We start from the raw sequence: 21,255 nt of genomic DNA on the forward strand, positions 1-21,255 counted from the left end.
GCTTGAAATCTGCAGGTGTAGATAGTGGAACGGTGTTCTTCACTTGCATTCCACCTGGTCCTGGGCTCAGTGGCTCCACAGAGACAAGCAGATTTGTACACGAGGTATGTACAGGATAAACTGGGAGTTGAAAAGGCCAGATGTAATAGTGTTCCTTTAAGTCATAATCCTTCATGTAATATCATACTTAGTCGTCATAGAAACCATGGCATCACTAAGACTTACAGCTCTTGATCCAGCAAAACAGTTGAGCATTTGCTTTTAATATAAAGTATGTGCTTAAATTCCAGCTCTTTCTATGGCACTGCTTGTGTGCCTGGAGCTAAGCTTACACGTCAGTTTTTTTCCTGTGTGAGAGTGATGTGGCCCAGTAAAACCTTTAGTTGCTTTGGTTAAGCCAAATCAGTGTGTGTGTTTCACAGTCATAAAAATTACTGGCACAGGAATGGCCTGAAGAGAGTCCAGGCAGAAGTTTCTAAGAGGATATGTTGGCAAACTAATGCTTGATTAGATCCCATCACTGTCTCTGCTTCTGCAACCTGAAAAAGCATTAGAATAATGCTTTTCATAGTTTGTTCCAGTACTTAGGACACTGGACAGCTCTTAATTCTCTTGACTGTATGCTGACTCTAGAAATTATAGAAATTTGATCATAATTTCTAGCAGAAATATTCATGCTCCCAAATTAAATAACCAACTTAATATAACTCTTCAGAAGGCATTTTGTATTTTTCTCAGTTCCTGGATTAAGTATTTAAGAATTTCTGATTTAATTTTAAGGTATGTTTTAGCACTCAAAGTGCTAAGAAAAGTGTGAAAATATCCTTATGTCTTAAGAAAACCAAAAAAAAAAAAAGGGTGACAAATTAAGAAACACTACATGTATTTTAGTTTGAAGATCTGGGGGTTTTAAAACTTCTTTTAGCTGAGTCCACGATTTGTGAAATTTGAACAGGTGTCAGTGTTGAATATCCAATTCCTGTTGCAAATGCATTTGAAAGATAATGTGATGTTTTACGTGTTGGCCTCATTCAAGGCTTGCTGGACTCAGTGGGCAGGTTCCCACTGGAGGTCAGTGGGCTGTTTATCAGAATTAGGTGGTTTAGCCTATGTATTCCCAGTTTATAATTCATATCTGGTGTCATGAGAGATGTGGGTTAATGCTTTGACTAATTTCAGCGGCTAATAACTGGCTTCACATCTGTTGTAGCTGTTCTAGGTCAGACATTTGCATCTGCTCTGGATTTGTGCTGAGGAGACCTGTTCCACAGAACTTCAACAGCTGGAGGTGGTAGCAACTCCACTGTGAACTCAGTGCATTTGTAATGCTTTCTGCCAGCAGGGGGGGAAAATAAGAACCCAAACATATAAGCTGTTGTGAAAATAAAAGCAGAAGGTTAATAAAGGTGGCTGAGTCATAATTCGCTTCCAATTCAGAGAATGCTTGTGGACAAATCTTCCTGCTGTTTGCTGAGCTCCACCAGCTGGTAAATGACTGTGTGTTTCTAAAAGCCCTTCCTGTAAAAAGTTAATATTTTGTGAAGGGAAAAAATGATTTTAAAACCTTCCTGGCTAATTTCCTTACCTGGAGAGGAAGGCATAAGCCTTTGTCCAATTTCAAAGATAAAATGGTGGGTGTGCCATTGATTTTGCTGATTTCAGAGCACCTGGACAAAAAGACACAATCTCATCCCTGAAAACATTTTATTAAATAGTGTGATTGACACGAAGAATGAATAAGAATTTATGGTCAGCCATAAATGTGGCAGCAGGCCCCCGGAGGGATATTTCCCGTATTAGCTGTTAATATTCCTGTATAACTGTAATTAATTCCGGCAGGGAACAGGCAGGGATGGGGACAGTGAATCCCTGTTGTCCTGCAGGGCGCGCTCCCGGCGCCGGAGGGCGCTTTGTGCTCAGGAGACGCCGGGCAGGTGAGGAGACACCTGGGGCAGGTGAGGAGACACCTGGGGCAGGTGAGGAGACACCTGGGCAGGTGAGGAGACACCTGGGGCAGGAGCAGACACACCTGGGGCACCTGCGGCGGGACCACCCCGGACACAGCGGGACAGGCCCGGCTCACAAACAGCCTCTGATCAACACTTCTTCCCTCCAGATCACCTCATCCAGCCGTGCCCCCCTGAAACCACAGCCTTGCCCCTTGGCCTTCCCCACCTTGGGCCACTCTTGTCCCCGCTCGTTGGCCACTCCTGGCAGCCCTTCTGGGCTATGGCACTGCTTCCTCAGGGATTTCTAGAGGCTCTTCTGCCCCAGTGGGCCAACATTCAGGTTATGTTTTCCTCTTCGTGGCTTAATTTCATTTTTCTTGCTTCTTCTCTATATCAGTGCTAAATAATAGAATCATAGAACCAATTGGGTTGGAAAAGACCTCTGAGATCATCAAGTCCAACCCTTGATCCAACCCCGCCGTGGTTCCCAGCCCATGGCACTGATGTCACATGCAGTCTCACCTTAAACACCTCCAGGGACGGAGAATCCACTCCCTGGGCAGCCCATTCCAGTGGCTGAGCACTCTCTCTGTAAAAAAATTTTCCTAATATCCAACCTAAACCTCTCCTGGCACAGCTCAAGACTGTGCCCTCTTGTCCTACTGCTGGTTCCTGGGAGAAGAGACCAACCCCCACCTGGCTACACCCTCCTGTCAGGGAGTTGTAGAGAGTGAGGAGGTCTCCCCTGAGCCTCCTCTTCTCCAGACTGAGCTTCCCCAGCTCCCTCAGCCTCTCCTCACAGCACTTGTGCTCCAGTCCCTTCCCCAGCCTCGTTGCTCTTCTCTGCACCTGCTCCAGCCCCTCCTGAGCTGAGGGCCCAGAACTGGACACAGCACTCCAGGGGTGGCCTCACCAGCACTGAGTCCGGGGGCAGAATCACTTCCCTGCTCCTGCTGCCACACTGTTCCTGAGCCAGGCCAGGATCCATTGGCTTTCTTGGCCACCTGGGCACACTCTGGCTCCTGTTCAGCTTCCTGTCAATCCACACTCCCAGCTCCCTCTCTGCCTGGCTGCTCTCCAGCCACTCTGTCCCAGCCTGTGGGGCTGCCAGGGGTGGTTGTGGCCAAAGTGCAGGACCCGGCACTTGACCCTGTTGAACCTCATCCCGTTGGAATCAGCCCATGGATCCAGCTTGTCCAGGTCCCTCTGAAGCAAGATCCCTTGCTTAGTGCTTAGTGCTCGTAGCCTGCAGATCTGGAGAGCCAGAGCACAGATGCAGGACTGTGCAACCCCAGGTACTATTGGTTATATGATACAACCATGTGCCAATGCAGGGAGGGGATTATAAAGATCCATTAACTCCTTCCCTCCAGCCCTGTTCCTCTCCTCCTGTCCCTGTGGGAGGATAGTGTATTCCTATTTGACTACCCCTTAGTTAAAACTGTTTCTATGAGACTGGTTCTTCAAGCCAGACAAATCTTCCTCAGCCAGATAGGGGACAAGTTAAGACTCTTGTCTAGAAAAAAAAAAAAAAAAATCACCCTGTTGAGCTGTTGCCACACTCTGCATTCTTGCAGGTGTCACATTCTGTGTTGTTCTGAGGTGGCTCAGAGTTGTGCCTGAGGCTAAAGGGAGGGCAAGCCAGGGCTGGGACTGGGGTGTGTAAAGGAGTATCCTAATGGACATTGGCTGCATCTGAGAATCCAGCTCTGCTGTTTAGTCCTACTGAGTCTCATGTCAGAAACCTGTCCTCCCAGTGCCACACTTTGCTCTGATTTTTGATCATTTTCTGCCAAGATCACAGTTGTTCTAGGTAAGGAACACAATAACATCTACCAGGGTAGATTCTGAAACCAGAATCTACAGCATCTGCTCTGTCTCCCCTGGCCAAAACAGGTGGTGAATGTGGGTGGAAATATGGAGAATCCTGTGGAAAGTAAGAAGTGTGGAGGCATGGGGAGGAACTGGGAAAGGGTGAGGGGGATTATAGAATGAGCCCAAGTGGGATACAGTGAGATGGTGAAATAAAAATGCAATTTGTAGGAAACCAGGATTCACTAGATTTGTGGCTTGTAGATCAAGGAGTTGATTTTTTTTCTGCACCTCTTGGGATTATTTCCTTGTTCTCACTGCTATTCAAAATGTCTCTCTCTGTCATCAGATAATTTCATCAACTACAGTCTCTTCTAAATCTCTTGAAAGTCTTGATCTCAACTCTAACACAGCACTACCACAATCCATTTTAAACATATTAAGTACCTCTTCCTGCTCAGTAATTTGCTATTTTTATTCCTTGTTCACAATTTTTCAGCCAGTTCTCAAGTTATGTGGGTGCTGTTATGTCAAAAGAGGTGTGAATTAATGTTATATTCAGACTTTTGTGATGCAGTCTTTCAAATGTTTGTTTAAAACCAAGTATATTGGTTCTGTTATTTCCCTTTTACTCACTGATGTTGTAAGTCTATAGGAGGTTCCCTTCCTTATAAACTGCAGTTTATAAGGAGTCTGTTATCCTTCATCTGTTTTAGCAGCTTTTTGTGCTTAGAATTTGCTTCTAGCAGGAAAAGAGTCAGATTTACAGAATGGTAATTTCTGGGGTCATTCTTTTCTGAGGTTTGGTCTTGCATTTGAGTCTGAGACTGCTGTTTTCTGTGACTTCTTCTCAGTCATTCTGAGAAAAGATGACTTCAAGTCAACCATCTTTATAATGGGAAAAAAAAGTCTTATATTTTCTGTCCTTCTTTCACCCATAAAGATACATGGGTTAGTTTTCCAGATGTACTTCACCACCCTTTTCCCCCAGTCTTGTATCTACCAAGCTCAGTTTTTTGCATTTGATATTTAAAAGTTACTAGATGCAGAGTATGTAAAAAAATCCCATACCAGGGCTTGGTAGATCTTGACTTGTGGACACTTACGACCTCCAAATCAGCCAATGATGGAAAATCACTGATCTACCTCACCAGTCTGACTTTCCCCACATATGAGGTGAGGCTGCATCCTGTGCCTGGTTTGCAGTGATCCTGTGCCTGGTTAGTGTTTGTGCAGGACCAGAGTGTGTTGAGGGTTTGAACAGGGACAGTACAGTCACAGGCACCGCTTTCTTTCCCAAAATCTAAATTTACCTACAAAAAGAGATAAATTAGACTAAATGAGAAGCCCTGGATGGTTGCTGAGATGCATTTGATTTGAGTTTTCCATGCTAAGGGATGTGGTGATTTCTGCCTGTGCTTGCAGAACCTGAAACAATGCCTCTGACCTGCCCAGTGCATCTCAGTGCCTGCCAGCTCAGATGCCTCGTGCTGATATTTTAAATATAGACAAAGGTAAGTACTGCACTGCCTATCCAAATAAGAAATCAGAAGGGAGATGAAGGGGCTGTGCATTCAGCTGTGGTTAGGATTGCATCTCAGCACTGTGAGCACTTGACCTGAGGATCTGCCCATTTCCCTGCCTCCCCCTCCAGCCAGAAATGTGTTTAGCAGGACTGAACCTGGACCTGACCTCTGCTCCTGTACATCCCTTTTAAGCTTCTGTGAAGGCAAAGGGAGATAAGCTTGCTGAGCCCTATAAGGCTTATACTCTGTGGACCCCAAGGAAAGGTGCAAGTCCTAAAGAGTCCAGGGAAGGTGTGTTGTTACTCTCTGAACAGCTCCGTGAAGTCACCTCTTCCCTTACCCAGCTGGGTTCGAAAAAATGATACCACATTTTCCTTTTTTGTCTAGCCTGTGTTATTTTATTAAATGGAGTGCCTCAGATATGGCTGTATGGCTCCTTATTGCTTTCAGAGATGTGTTTTTCATCTGGTTTAAAGAAGCTGTGTGAGCCATAAAGGAGAGCACCGGGAATATTCCCTCATTGTGCGTTTTAAAGTATGCACAGGGAGTTTGGTTTCTGATGTGTTTGTAGAGTGGATTCTAATCCCCACCTGCAGCATTGCAAGACTGTGATTAACATGGCTTTGCTCTCCTGTGGCACCTTTCTTCTGATAAATTAATTCTCACAACCTTCATACAGAAAAAACCCACACCTTTGCCCTCGCTTTGCAGACACTATTCACCTTTTGGCTGCTCAGAAATACACACTTTTCAGTCATAGATGTAAGTATAGCCAGAACTACAAATCCACAAACAGTAATGAAATTTTCACCAACAGGTTATTGCTGTTTCCTTTATAGGATTACAAACACTCCTCAGTGGCTACGAAAAAACACTCTAAAGAAGGGACCTACTTCCCTCGGTTGCTGACAGCCACAGGGGTGGACTCGGGAGAACTGTGGCTGAAAACTGCTCTCTGACCATCCTGGGTAAAATCATGCTACATTTCTTTTTTTTTTTTTTTTAATGTTAAATCCATAGCCATAGTATTTGAGTGCCTGCAGACATCTCCTTGACACGTACCCCTGAACATCTTGGCAACGATATCCCTGTCTGTCCAAAGCTGCCCTAGGATAGATTGGTTTTGAAATGCCATTCCTTAAATGTTAAAGCCTTTAAAAGCATAGGTGACTGAGGAACTAAGCAATCCCATGCCCACGGCATACCATGCTTCTTGAAACTGCATTGTCCAGCCATTCCATCAGCTTTTATGCACTGATGTATGTTTTTTCTCAAATGCTTTGAGGGTGACTTCATTATTGAAGCAATGACTTTGGTGTTGTGAGCTCAGAAGATGATGTGAAAGCCTGGCTTTGGCAAGCAAGACAGCTTGACTTGTATCTTGGTAAAGCAGGACCCTCCTAAATCTTTCTACCTTTGCCCAAGGGTTCAGGTAAGGTTCCTGTCTTATCCTTCTCTTTATGGGTGTTAGGTATTATTTGTCTTTTCTACTCTCAGGTTCTGCTGCTACCTGTGAAAAAGTTCAAGTGTCTGTTCTACCCTGGGATCAGCTATTATCAAACTGCATCATCTATCATTAAAATCAATTTGCACTTCCTCCCACCCAGCTCATTAACTTCACCCTTTACTTTCTCTGTCTGATGAGCTTTAGGGTTACAAAAGATCTGGGCCTTCCTTATACCTGAAATGGCAGTGCCTGGAAAGTGCTATTAGAAACAGAAAGAGCCTTTCTAAGGGCAAGGCTGTAAATGAGAGAAGTGAGGTCAAAACTAAACCCATAAACCATTCTCAGAGAGACAAATCAACCCAGTGCTAGGCACAAACACTCAACTGGAATGTACAGGAGCTTCACTTGGGGGTAGAGCTGGAAATACAGAAACCTAGAAAAGGCATTCACAGGAAGAAAAGGACTAATATAAACTGATATTCATCTGTGCTCTTAAGAAGCCTTTCTTTAAGCCCCTAACAACTATTCATCAAAGCCCATTCATCCTACATTTCAGTTCACGTCCTTCTTAGTGGGTCATCCTGAGCTCATCTTTCCTTCAGTTCCCTTTGCCCCTTGCTGCTGGCTTTGTGTCTCACCAGGGACATGCCTACCTGATCTGTTGGAGACAGGGCTGGCACTAAAAGCTAATAGGAAAGACAACTTTGGTCTAGACTGTTTACCTCCTTGTTCCTTGCCAGTTCCACCCAAGAATGCAATTGTCCAGCTGCTGGTGTTTTTTTATTAAAACTCAGAGATCTTCTCATCAGGAGATGTAAATGCAGGAAGAAAGGTAGGAAAAAAAAGGCCATATAGATTAAGGGAACTTAAGAGCATCTGTAACTACTGGAATCTGATACAGTGCTCCCAAGGGTCTTTACCAAGATTCATTTCCTTTATTACCTTGAGCTGTCAGGTCCTCCCCTGTGTGCAATCATTTTGGTCTTTGAGAAACTCAGGATTTCCTGAGTCATCTTATGACCAAGGTGAGATTCATGTCAAAGTCCCATGGCAAGTCCCTGAAGAACGAAACAGGAATGAGTCAGACATGACAAACAGCTCTTTACACCTCTGGAGTGCCTCTGAATTCCAGAGAGGAGACAGGCCCAATGTGTTCTCAAGGGCTTATCACAGAAACTAATTCACAGGCACATTGCAGCTTGCACAATGCCTACTAAATACAGAGAAGTGCAGCAGAATTCAGAGGAGTGGTGGCTGTGCAGCTGCATGTTGCTTCTTGAAGCCTGCAACAAAAAGGCAGACTGAAGGAGCTGGGGAAAGTTGTAAACCAGACGTAAATAATATATGGCTTGCAGGACACACTCGGCCAATCAAACAATCTGTTTGGCCTGCCAGATGCTCAGGAAACTGTTTGATCAGTGGGTGCTGAGAGAGGTTCCCATGGCTTCCACCAGCTTGCCAGCGAGTGCAGGTGGGGCATCCCCTCAGCCAGCACCTCTCAGCTGCACAGCTGCCAAAAAAAATGCCCTGTCACAGTCAGGGGAGAGGCAGAGGAGAGGGAAGACAGGTGAGGAGCCAAGGAGGATGGAAGACCAGAGATAGTGATGGAGGCATGGTAAGGTATGACAAAAGGTGCAGTTTGAACTTGCTAAGCCTTCCCACCTGAAGCTGCAGTGGGGTGTTCCAGGCCCAAATCCCATCATATGAGGGAAAGAGGGCTGAGTCACCAAATTCATTCCTCTGCTGGTTCATGCATCTCATCATGTAACGCCTGACAAAGTCTGCTTTGTTTAGTTTTGTCTCTGGTGTTCCCATAGAGAGGTTCTTCCAGGCCCTCCCTTTTCTAATAGGTATAGTCATCTTCTGCTCTTTATTTATAGGTAGTTTACCCTTATGCTGAATCTCCCCTTACCCCTCAAAGTTCCTGGCCCTGTCTGTTGATGTATTGACAGACAACAGCCATATCCATTCTGTCTTCACTTTGCAGGCTGTACAGTCTAAGCTACACACAGTTCAGCCCATCTAGGAAAGCTGAGTTGCAAACACTGTATAATTGGAATTTAAAATGATACCTAAAAAAAAACCTGTGGACTTTCTGGTATCTTTCATTCAGAGCATCTAACCAGTGTCAATCCTTCCTGACTCCTTTTGTAGCAAAGGGTGTTCTTTGCAGCTCTCTTTGCTGGAAGGATAGGATTTCAAGCCCACAAATCAGTAAGACTTCCATCTGCTTGGAGTTGGGCATGTGCATAACTGTTTCTCTGGATAAAGATTAGAGTTCTCACTGCTTGACAAGATTCAGCTTGTGGTTTGTGAAATGCTGCCAGTTTGTCTGGAGTTAAAGATTTATATAAAATATCAATTAAAAAAAGGCAATTCTCTATTTCAGGTTTATGTGTGTACTGCCTTAATTAAAAGCTGGTTGGGATACAAGATGGACACAGTGCAACACCATTGCTTGTATCACACTTTATGCCATGTGAGAGCTGATCCATGTTCCCAAAGAACTGACAACAATCTATTGGCAAAACCAAGATGAGAAGGGACAAATAAAGGTGCAGAAATGTTTCCAGTGTGAGGAAGAGGCAGCATCTCTTGATCTCTGAATGTAGCGAGTATTCACTTTACTTTCATGCTTTATGATGTATGGGGATAAAATGTTGTACAAACAATTATAGAGGAGCTTCAATGGAACTGTAACAATTTTCCTTGGCCTCTGCCTTGCAACGACCAAAACCAGATTTTATTTGTATGGATCTGCCAGAAATATCAGGACAGGAATTCCTCTCTTATGTCGATTGACCTCGAGGAGCGCTGGAGGACTGGCAGGGCTCCGGGATGACAAGGGCAAACCCAAGCTGCAGGTTTTTTCTCAGCAAAATAAAAGCGCGATGAGGAAGCAGGACGGAGCGGTGCCCCGGGCAGGACGGAGCGGTGCCCGGGGCAGGACGGAGCGGTGCCCGGGGCAGGACGGAGCGGTGCCCGGGGCAGGACGGAGCGGTGCCCGGGGCAGGGCAGGCGGTGTGAGGGCAGGACGGAGAGGTGTCCGGGGCAGGGCGGTGGGAGGGCAGGACGGAGCGGTGCCCGGGGCAGGCTGGGCGGTGCCCCGGGCAGGACGGTGGGAGGGCAGGACGGAGCGGTGCCCGGGGCAGGGCGGGCGGGCCCGGGGCGGAGCGCGGCCCGTGCGCGTGTCCCGGGCGCGGGGCCGGGCTATGGGCGGAGGGCAGGGCGAGGGCGGGGCGGTGGCGCGGTTGGCCCGGCCCGCCGGGAGGGAGCGGAGGGAAGGGGAACGCGCTGCGCTGTTGCCCTTTTAAGCGAGCGAGCGGGCGCAGGAGGCCGGTACAAAGGGAGCTCCGCCGTGCCCCGCCGGCTGGGGCTGCCCCGGCCCCGCCATCTTCCGCCCCGCAGGCGCGGCCGGGGCCAGGGTCGGGCCGGCCCAGGCGGAGGGAGGCGGCGGCAGCGCAGGCCCGGGCCCGGAGATGAGGCCAGGATGTCGGTGTCAGGGCTCAAGGCCGAGCTGAAGTTCCTCGAGTCCATCTTCGACAAGGACCACGAGCGCTTCCGCATCGTCTCCTGGAAGCTGGACGAGCTCCACTGCCAGTTCGTGCTGCTGCCGCCGCCGCCGGGCTCCAGCCCGCAGCCGCCGCCGCCGCTCACCATCCACTGCAACATCACGGTGCGGGGGCCGCGCGGGGCGGGCAGGGCCGGGCACGGCCCGCCCTCGCCATTGTCCGCGGGGCGCGGGGAGGGGGCGCAGCCCCGCGGGGGTGACTCAGCACGGGGGGGGCCGGGGCCGCTCCCGCGGGGCTCCGAGCGCCCTCCCCGCCGCCACCGCAACAAAAGTTACAGCGGCCGGGCGGCCCCGGCCTCTCCTCCGGGGGATCCTCCGGGAGATCCGGGTGCGGGGGCAGGACGCGGGGCTTGGGGCCGGAACAAAGGGGCTCCGAGCCCCGGGGGGGTGACGGGCAGAGCTGCCGGGCCCCGCGGCCGCCCCGTCCCTCGCGGGGCGCCGGGAGCGTTTCCCCCGAGCCCCGGCGGGGGCGGGCGCGGCTCCGAGTGCGCCACACGGCCGGGCCTGGCCGGGCGGGGCGGCCCAGGGACGGCGGGGGTGTGAGGGGTGACACTGAGCCCTGTGAGGGGTGACACCGACCCCGCTCTGCCGCCGAGGGGCTGCGTTACCGTAACGGTGCCCTCAGAATTGTGAGGGGGCACGAGCAGCCTCCAACCTGAGGGACTGATACCTCCAGAGGGCTTTGGCTCTTCTCATTGCTGTGTTTGTTTTTTTGTTTTTTTTTTTTTATTTCCCTTAAAGAATAAAACGCTTGGTGTTGTTGTAACCTGGTAAAAATACTCTGGTTTTTCTAGAAGTTTAAGGCCTAAACTTGCCAAAAGACTTGAGTATATTGGCGTCTGTGAGTCATGTACAGGAAAGTGCTGGAGGTTCATTTTTATTGAGTTGGTTGTAGTTATAAGTGAATTTATGTGCTTTATTCAGCTGAAAAACTTAAGGGGAAACCAGCATGTTTGGGTTTGAGGAAGATACTGCTTTTATGTCTTTTCATGAAAGTTTCAAACAGCATGGAGATAGAAGCATTCATGTAAGTGTGAACATTTCAGTACTGAAAGATGAAAATGTGCATGCAAACCAGGCAAATCAAGTAATAATCCTGATCAGATTCTCACTTACCTTAAAGTAACTTTATGAAGTTAAAGGGGACTTGTTAAGCAGACCTTTCAGGTTTCACAGTTAACTGTCATGAGAAGTCAGTTTTGCGGTCGTGGGACAGGTGTTTGTTTTACTGGATACTTGTAAGACGTAAGATGTTTTTTATGGTAAAGTAAACAAGATGGTTCGGTGTTCTTGTTTTCAGACATGACCCATGAGATGATGGACTGCATGACTTCCTATGAATATTTTTTATTCAGCAGGAAGTGGTGCGTTGCTGAGAAGTTTGGCTGTTTCTTTCCACACAACATGATCTGTTTAATAAATCTCCCTCTAAACAGTGAAGTGAAAGGTTTGATGATTGTGCACCCTCAGTTGCCAGCTGAATTTGATGGGTTATTTCTTTTTTGTCAAGCGACAGCTAACAGGGAAGCCAGTAGTAAGTAAGACCTGAAGTTGTGTCTGGGATTTGTGCTGTGGTGTTTATCTGCTTCTGAGACTGCTGCTGTTGTAACTACTTTTGATAACAATTCTTAATTTGAAAAGAAAATGCCCACTTACCTGTAGGCCTTTGGTTGAGGAGTGTCTGAGCACAGGTCACTGTTGTCATATTTGTGTATTAGTGAGGGAACAGTGTCTGCAGTTTGTTATTACAGTCACTTGCCCCAAAGGTCAGGAGGTCTTTCACATGCCATTAGAATTGTGGCATACAAGCTTGCAAAAAGAACAGGAAAACTGCTGGTTTTGAACCTTAGAGCTGAGACTTCTGCTTTGATGAAAGGCCATGTCTGAGTTTCTTGAAACTTCTCTTTCAGAGTTGTCTGTGAGCAACTTGGTGCTTTCCAGTGTTGACTAATTTGGGGCTCTTTGAGGCAGGTGTTAAAAATAACTGGCAGAGGGCAATCTGAGATACAGAAGTTGCTCCCTTGAAACAAATGGGCAGCAGGTGACAGAGCCAAGAAGAGAAAGCTCATCTCTGGGCTTCTGTCCTAGTTTTTGACACAAATGTTAGAATTCTAAGTGTGGCAAAAGTGATTGGTTTGTTTCTCCCCCTCCCCACTGAATGGAGTCTCTTGGCTCTGACTCCTAATTGCCTCCAGGTTTTGGGGTTTTTTTGTAGGTACTGTAAACTAGGAAATCATAAGTCTTGTTTACTGTGCTTCAGTGGTTCTGTGGATACTGTGGGAACTAGAACTTCAAATACTAGTAGCATGGAAAAGCTGGTAAGGCTGTAAAGTTGTTGGTAAATATGTTTTCTTGGGGAGACTCAGAAGCTGCTATCTTAGTGCTCTGGATTTGCAGAGCAAATATGTAACTTTAGCTGTTTGCTTCTTTTAACCAGTTTAACCCCTACAGTACTGATCCAGCTGGGGTATTTCCCTTACTCAGCAAAAGCATACAGTGGATTGTGTCTCGACTCTCAAGAATCCTGTCAAGGGAAAGAGTAAGCACAAAGCTTCATAATTTCACTTTTCTTCTTCATGGTTCTGTTTAGATACCTCAATATTTCACCTAAAATGAAAACTGTCTAGCAGTGAGTAGAGATGCTGAAGTTACTGGATGGAGAAATGGCTGATAGGGAAGGAATTTAAGTCTGAAAAGAGATCTGATAACTAAGTTGTTCTGATATTCCCAATGGACCTCTCTCTGTTTTCCAGTCGAGAGGGTGAAGGCAGAGGGAAGAGGGAACATTCTCCTGGAGAGGTGAGGGAGAATATCTGCTTAGGAACTGTGTGGGTCTCCACAAGTTTCCTAGACTAAAATTCACATTTTAATTAGAAGTCTGCCCTGGCATTTCTCACTGGTGATTGTCTTTGCAATATGAGTTTGTAGAACTGTCAAAGTTCAGTATCAGCTGCAGCATCCTAGGGATAGCCTACCTGTGACACTGAACACTGCTTGAAATTAAAGCAGGATACACTTTATTCCATAGCTCTTCTGTTTTATAGAATGGCAGCCAAACTTTGTCCGAGTCTGTCCTTCACTATTTCTGGTAGTGACCCATATTGGAGCTTACATGGTTAATCAGATTATTTTAAAAGAGGCACTTGAGGGTGGAGTCATCCCTGTCAGAAACATTGCTGCTTATTCCTGAGAACTGTCTAATTATTGAACTTGTTCAGGCTGTGTACCTTCACATTCCCATTTTGTTATGCCAGCAGCAGTGTCTCCATTTGGAGTTTTATTTCTGTTTTTCTCAGGTTTCCTTTTTATTTGACAGGACTATTCCAGTTGATCAAGTTCAATAAGCCTGGTCCTGTTCTGTGTGGTTTTTGAAATAGTATCAAAATTGTGGCCTTACTTAAAGGAGTGTGTTTATTGATCATGACTTTAGGTAAGTGTCCTTCAATACAGTCTTTAGTTTCAGTTTGGTACCTTATCAGACTGAGGTCATAGTTTTGCCAAGGGTGTGTTAGAATTATTCTACACCCAAGTCTTTTCCTTATTATGGCAACAAAAAGCACTGGTTTGGACTACTGTAAAACATTTCCCATTTTTTATATCATCTCTTCAGACGAGGAACTGGATATTAATACCTCCCCCCCACAAAATTACTACTGGAATTCTGTGTCCTCAGGTAACACTTGCAGGTAGAAGGGATTTTGTGCCCCCTGTGAGTGGGAGCAGTTGCCCCAAAGAGATGCAGGGCTGGGCTGAGCAGTGATACCCTTCACACAGCAGTGATTCAGTTCAGGTGACGTGGCTGACTCAGTGAACTCCTGCCTCTCTGCTGGGAAGAACATCTTCTGCTTTCCCTGAGAAACACCCTGCTGCTAAATTGGAGTTAGGAGCTGCTGTGAAAGGCTTGGAAAGGTTGCTGTCTGCAGATCACTGCAATTGAGGGGGGAACACTTTATTTTCACTTCTAAACCAGGATGGATGAAAAGGTGTTACCTGTGAAGCTTTGACAAGTTGGGTATATACAGAAAGTGAGCGTATTAGAACATGCCACAGGTCTTCAAAGACATAAGATTTTAATATTAAACTCACTCCTAGTAATGCCTGGTAACCCTTTAAAAATATTATATATTTGTACGAGAAGTAACCACATAATGAATGAGGTGTTCAGTTCCAATCTCAGACTCTTTTTAATTGATTTTTTTTTTTTAAATCACTAGACATTCTGTAGTGAGGTTGAGACCTTTGTTTTGCACCATGTGGATACCAGGGCTGTATAAAAGCACACGTAGATTTGTCTTGATAATATGTAGGTTTTGGCTAGAATTAGATATACTTGGTCATCTAAAAAAGGCACTCATGCAACTATTTTCAAACATAACTTATGCAATAGAAATTGAGACATTTAATGTTGTTTTATTTAGCAAACCAAGATTAAACAAAAAAATTACTAAAAGAGCGAAGATTTTAATTTCTCCTTCTATGCCAAGGCTGTAATTGGAAAAAGAATATTGTAAAAAAGAGTAGGAGGAGTCTTTTGTGTCTGGAAGACAGGACCTTTCTGACATTACAGCCTGGTTGTGTGATGTGTGAAAGGCTGTAACTAAAACTTCAGGACTTTGCAGACAGTTCCTCTCTACAATGTATGAAGTGCTTCTAAAATATCCTGGAAAGTCACAGTGGTGGGCTTCAAATAGAAAGGCTGGCTCGTGTTGAGTCTTCAGTGTAGAGGAGATCGTGCTTATTTCCAGGGGGTTACTCGTGTGAGTTAATGATACAGTAGGTTCAGAACTGGGACTGTTGTGGTCCTTGAAAGAGCTCTCTGTGCACTTTGGTAATGAAAAGAATTAAAAGTTTTGCAGAAAGAATAAACTCACTCAACATGCTTCGTCATGTGAACTGTTCAGGAGGCTTTGTGTTGATGACTTGATAACCTCAGCGTGAGTTGAAAATCACAGTTGTTGGGAAGAACAGAGTGTGGTGGTGTCCTGTGCACTCTGTAATGCTGCTGCTGCTTGCAGCCCAACAAAGGCTGTGTGCCATGTGAGGTGGCCAAAATTGAGTTTACTGGATTAAGGACCTGGCTGCCATGTAAAAATTCTTTCCTGAGTTAGTGCTGACCTGGACCGTGTCCCAGTCTGGTTCAGTGCGTGGCTGCACAAACAGCTGTCCCGGCACAACAGAGGGCACAGGGGGAGCCTGAGTCCAGCAGTGCCGGCACAGCCTGAGTCCAGCAGTGCCGGCACAGCCTGAGTCCAGCAGTGCCGGCACAGCCTGAGTCCAGCAGTGCCGGCACAGCCTGAGTCCAGCAGTGCCGGCACAGCCTGAGTCCAGCAGTGCCGGCACAGCCTGAGTCCAGCAGTGCCGGCACAGCCTGAGTCCAGCAGTGCCGGCACAGCCTGAGTCCAGCAGTGCCGGCACAGCCTGAGTCCAGCAGTGCCGGCACAGCCTGAGTCCAGCAGTGCCGGCACAGCCTGAGTCCAGCAGTGCCGGCACAGCCTGAGTCCAGCAGTGCCGGCACAGCCTGAGTCCAGCAGTGCCGGCACAGCCTGAGTCCAGCAGTGCCGGCACAGCCTGAGTCCAGCAGTGCCGGCACAGCCTGAGTCCAGCAGTGCCGGCACAGCCTGAGTCCAGCAGTGCCGGCACAGCCTGAGTCCAGCAGTGCCGGCACAGCCTGAGTCCAGCAGTGCCGGCACAGCCTGAGTCCAGCAGTGCCGGCACAGCCTGAGTCCAGCAGTGCCGGCACAGCCTGAGTCCAGCAGTGCCGGCACAGCCTGAGTCCAGCAGTGCCGGCACAGCCTGAGTCCAGCAGTGCCGGCACAGCCTGAGTCCAGCAGTGCCGGCACAGCCTGAGTCCAGCAGTGCCGGCACAGCCTGAGTCCAGCAGTGCCGGCACAGCCTGAGTCCAGCAGTGCCGGCACAGCCTGAGTCCAGCAGTGCCGGCACAGCCTGAGTCCAGCAGTGCCGGCACAGCCTGAGTCCAGCAGTGCCGGCACAGCCTGAGTCCAGCAGTGCCGGCACAGCCTGAGTCCAGCAGTGCCGGCACAGCCTGAGTCCAGCAGTGCCGGCACAGCCTGAGTCCAGCAGTGCCGGCACAGCCTGAGTCCAGCAGTGCCGGCACAGCCTGAGTCCAGCAGTGCCGGCACAGCCTGAGTCCAGCAGTGCCGGCACAGCCTGAGTCCAGCAGTGCCGGCACAGCCTGAGTCCAGCAGTGCCGGCACAGCCTGAGTCCAGCAGTGCCGGCACAGCCTGAGTCCAGCAGTGCCGGCACAGCCTGAGTCCAGCAGTGCCGGCACAGCCTGAGTCCAGCAGTGCCGGCACAGCCTGAGTCCAGCAGTGCCGGCACAGCCTGAGTCCAGCAGTGCCGGCACAGCCTGAGTCCAGCAGTGCCGGCACAGCCTGAGTCCAGCAGTGCCGGCACAGCCTGAGTCCAGCAGTGCCGGCACAGCCTGAGTCCAGCAGTGCCGGCACAGCCTGAGTCCAGCAGTGCCGGCACAGCCTGAGTCCAGCAGTGCCGGCACAGCCTGAGTCCAGCAGTGCCGGCACAGCCTGAGTCCAGCAGTGCCGGCACAGCCTGAGTCCAGCAGTGCCGGCACAGCCTGAGTCCAGCAGTGCCGGCACAGCCTGAGTCCAGCAGTGCCGGCACAGCCTGAGTCCAGCAGTGCCGGCACAGCCTGAGTCCAGCAGTGCCGGCACAGCCTGAGTCCAGCAGTGCCGGCACAGCCTGAGTCCAGCAGTGCCGGCACAGCCTGAGTCCAGCAGTGCCGGCACAGCCTGAGTCCAGCAGTGCCGGCACAGCCTGAGTCCAGCAGTGCCGGCACAGCCTGAGTCCAGCAGTGCCGGCACAGCCTGAGTCCAGCAGTGCCGGCACAGCCTGAGTCCAGCAGTGCCGGCACAGCCCTCGGGGGCACTTGGGGCCACTCCTGGGTGCAGCACCCGAGGTGACATCGGGCCCCTGGGCCTCCACCACTGTCTGTTACTGTGACAGCTGGACCAGACTTAACTGCCAGTAGTTTGTTTACTTGTAAAATCTAATTCCTTCCAGGAGACTGGAAGATGTAAAGATGGAGACAGTTCTCTAAATCATATTATTATTATTATTAGAAAAGAAAAAGAGTGGGTAAAATTTCTAGGTAGGCACAAGTGCTTGTAGAAGCTGACCAGCAGAAATGAGCCTGTTTTAGTTATACCTCAGTGTGGACTGTGGTTCAGTACTGTCAGGTTGTTTGCCTTTGTGTAGTTTTGAAGGGTTATAAACCCTGAATTCCTGGCTGAAGTTGAATATTAGGTTGGGTTTTTTCCCTTTAAGTTATGAATGGTGGTGTTCTGTTTTGGAGAGACACGATGTTGATGATTTAGTATGCGTTCCACTGTGTTTCTTCAGCTGCAAACTCTGTAGGAGAAACGAAAATGACCTTTCACCACCCCCTAGAAGACAATTGGAAAATTAAATGACTGATTATAGTAAGGAGAGGCTATTTAACGTTTAGATCTTCAATCAGCCTGCCTGTTTGCAGTGCACTTGAAGCTAATATGATCTTTGATGGAAACAAGCATACCAGTTAGTGTATGTCTTACTGATTTCTTGCTTCCAGCTGTAATCTCTTAAGTGTGCTATGAAAATAATGACCTCGCATGTGTTTTCTTTTTTATCTCTTGCATACAAGACATCCTGGTGTATTAAGTACTGTAGAGCAGCTAATATATGATGTCTGAGGATTTAGCATGAACTGTATTCTCCTTTCTCTCAGACCTTGTAATTTTTTTGCCCCCTCTGAGAGAGAGTTCAATACAATTGCAGATCTTGGAGTAGCTTCTTCAGTGTGCATTTAGAAAGGCAGGAGCATAAGCTCTGTCAAAACTTGCATAGTGGCATTAGAAAAAAATCAAAGCGTTCCTGAGCAGTGGTGTACAAGATACCACAGGCTTCCTTGAATTTTTGAAGTAGGAAATAACTGTGGTAAGAGTTGTGGTATTCAACTTATTAATGGTAAACACTGGTTGAATGCTGTGGTACTGAAATTTTGCGTGTGGGGGACAAAGTTCCATGTAAATGGCTCCGATGTGAAGGCCTGTGGCAGGGCAGCTGTGAGGGGAGAGCTGGGCTTGGTGGCTGGGCTGCTGTCAGGTGGAAGGGCAGGAGAGCAGCAGGACCTCTCCTGGCCCTGGGTGAGCCTGAAAAAACCCCTGTGTGTGTCTGCAGGTGTGTCTGGAGCACAGCAGTTCTGGAAAAGGAAAAGGTGGAGAAGAGGAAGGTCGTTCTCAGGGAGGGGGAAAGGGCACGGATGGAAGGGGATGCTGAGTGATTTGAACAGTTGAAAGCTGTAAATTGCTGAAGTTAAACAGAATGAAGGAGAAGCCTGGATTTTTTGGGTGACAGCAGAAGTGGTATCAGACTGTGCATGCTGAGGAGTAACAGCAGTGATTAAAGGTGAGAGCAGGTCTGCAAGGAAGTTTTTTATCAAGTTGAGTTGGGGAGAGAGGGATGTGTCACAACTTAGTTATAACCAGTTCTTCAGTCCTAGCCGTACTTGAAGCCATTTCTTGCTACTCTGGCTTTGTGACACTGATGTTGATGATACCTTTTCAGAATGTACTCATCCGTATAGTTGTAGAAGTAGGTAATTAATAACTCTTGATGGCTAGAATGAGTTGATAATTTGTTTCAGTTAATTAGACTTTTGCAGGAATTTGGGCACATAAGACACTGTGCTGCTATTAAAGAAGGAGTATTGGAGAATCAGATTTGCAAAGTACCTTTCCCTTTAGTTTGTGTGGGTAGCTCTCATTAGGTAAAGCGTTGCCAGCTTGAGTGCACATGTAATGTGTGTGTTAGAGAACCCCTTGTGCCTGAGGGCTCCCAAACAACCAGCCTCTGACAACTGCAAAGATGAGGGGACAAGCACACAGTGGGGTTTTTGTGTGTGAGGAGCAGGACAGCTTGATCCCACTGCTGTGAGGTGCTGTGGTAAAACCCTGGGTGTCATCTCAGCTCCACAGCCATCTTCCCAGTAAGCAAGTCACTTAGTCTGGAGCAGTGCTGTGTGCTTTGCTCAGTTTTCAGTGTGGATGATCTGTAAGTTTATTTGTTGCTGTTAATATTGGCAAAGCAATGTTTCTTAGCTCGCTTAGCTGGGTTGGCCCTCAGCAACAGTTTACATTTGCAGAGACTACACACTGCTCTTGAACAACTGTCACTTGCTGTGCTGTTAGTGAAATCGGGCCTGAGTTGTGTTTGAGCAGCAGTACAGGAACATTTGGGGGATTTTACTTTGGGTCCATACAAAACTGTTAGGAGTGTTTGTTTTTTCTCTGAATTGCTTTGAGTGGAGAGATGGCATGCTGCATTGTGATGATGACCTGGAGAGCAAAATGTTGCTTCACAGTGATGATCAATAACTGTTCTATCAGAAAAGTGCCTCTTCTTCCTTTTATACTCAAAATTCCTATTTTACTTGTGTAGTTATGTTACAGTGGACAAGTAGCCTTCTGCCTTTTTTTTGGTAAGGGGAGAGGATGAGGTTGTGGCAACTGATAGGAGAGTCTGATAAACCTGTATTTCTGATAAACCTGTATTCCCAAGGGTCACACCCAGTTTCATGGAGCTGAACTGGCAGCTGTGACACTTGGTGTAGATTAAACAGTTTGAACAGTGACTGGCAGTAAAAACATGACTGAAAGAGCTTGACCATAAGAAATGTAAGAACTACGATGCCACATCTGCAGTCGTGTTTGTGACCATTTGAAGTGAGGATTTGTGCCTTTGCTACTTCGGTTGTAGATGTTTTGACTTCTCAGGTAATGATATTTGAGTACTGGATAGAGAGATATGGAAGTAAAACACAAAAGCAGCTTAGATTATTTCACAGCATTTGAAATTATTGGCCTCTTCTATGTGCCTGTTTGAAAGCAGCATTTGCTTAAATTTTCAGTTTGGTTTTTTTTATCAAAACATTATTTTCTATCTTGGATGTACACAAAGTAAAAAAGTTAAAGATTCCATAATAATTTCAAGAGAATTCCATGGGCTTGGGTTGAACAAGTGAATTGGTGCAGATGAAGCTGGCGATTACAAACTGCTTGGGTTTTGGAATAATTTGTATATAAGTGAATTGCCATTGAAATGCTGTCCCTGTTGATATTTTAGTTCTGCTGTGGTCATCTTATGAAGACTGGCACTTGCAGATGCTGCTGAATCTGTATATGGCAAACAGTATTCCTCAGTGTGAGCCCTGAGCTCTGTAGGAATGTGCTGCTGTGTCAGAGCACTGCTCCTGTGCCTGAAGCCTGACTGGGCAGGAGGGCAGTGCCTTTGCCCTGCCCAGAGGGAGGCTGTGAAGACAAAAAGGATCTCTAGAACCATTCTGTGTTCTCTTTACAAACATTTCCTCCTGGTTACCTTCAAGGTAGCCTTCTGCAATCAGCAGAACTCGTTTGTACAGAGAGCTGTATTTTTGTTTGGGACAGTCTGTGGTTGCAGAGGGATTTTACCTCTGTGGTTTGTTGTGGCCTTCCTGCTCCATGAGGCACAGCCTTTGCCTCTCCTGTCTCTAGCATGGCTGTATTTAATAACATACACAGTTCTAGAACAAGGTACTCTGCTGCACTTGCCCCGTTCCCTGGAGTGTGTGTGGGAGAAGCAAAGCCTGACCCTGTTGGTTGTGTTGGTTGAATGCTCTCCTGAAGGTTTTGGCTTCTGCAGCGCTGAGTGTGTTAGAGACCCCACACAGAGCAGGGTTATGGGATTCTTTCACCTTCCTCCTGCAGAGGTGCACGATGATTAAGCTCTTGCAGTTCCAGGGATCCAGCCAAAGCATGATGCTTCACCTGGGATTGTCTTGTATAGGGTAGCTGTCCAAACAGCCATTAAACTTGGAGTAGAACTGCAGGGATTTTGTATGTTGAAGAGAGAGACTTATTTCAGACAGTTGAATTTGGTACCTGACCAAACACAGC

General features: G+C 47.6%; 1 protein-coding gene and 1 long non-coding RNA gene across 5 annotated transcripts in view; both read left to right on the top strand.

Annotated features, from left to right (window-relative positions):
* Nucleotides 1–3: 3 nt before the first annotated feature.
* On the top strand, nt 4–9,639 carry LOC135420709 (uncharacterized). Of its 2 annotated transcripts, XR_010433688.1 has the most exons (4): nt 4–104; nt 6,127–6,255; nt 6,573–6,719; nt 9,124–9,639. It is a non-coding gene; the product is annotated as an uncharacterized LOC135420709 (long non-coding RNA). The 2 variants fall into 2 exon arrangements; XR_010433687.1 differs by having other exon boundaries at nt 6,127–6,719.
* A 382-nt stretch (nt 9,640–10,021) lies between these two features.
* UBE2Q2 (ubiquitin conjugating enzyme E2 Q2) overlaps nt 10,022–21,255 on the top strand; it is a 49,541-nt gene continuing 38,307 nt past the window's right edge. Inside the window, exon 1 of one of the 3 annotated variants that reach the window (XM_064668429.1) lies at nt 10,022–10,410. In XM_064668429.1, coding sequence (XP_064524499.1) covers nt 10,225–10,410 — 186 coding nt within the window. In that variant the 5' untranslated portion in view covers nt 10,022–10,224. Of the gene's footprint in view, nt 10,411–11,239; nt 11,333–21,255 lie in introns of those variants that run through there. The other 2 variants (XM_064668431.1, XM_064668432.1) reach the window with 2 other exon arrangements.

This window comes from Pseudopipra pipra, chromosome 12 (genome assembly GCF_036250125.1).
Source record: "Pseudopipra pipra isolate bDixPip1 chromosome 12, bDixPip1.hap1, whole genome shotgun sequence".
NCBI classification, from domain to species: domain Eukaryota; kingdom Metazoa; phylum Chordata; class Aves; order Passeriformes; family Pipridae; genus Pseudopipra; species Pseudopipra pipra.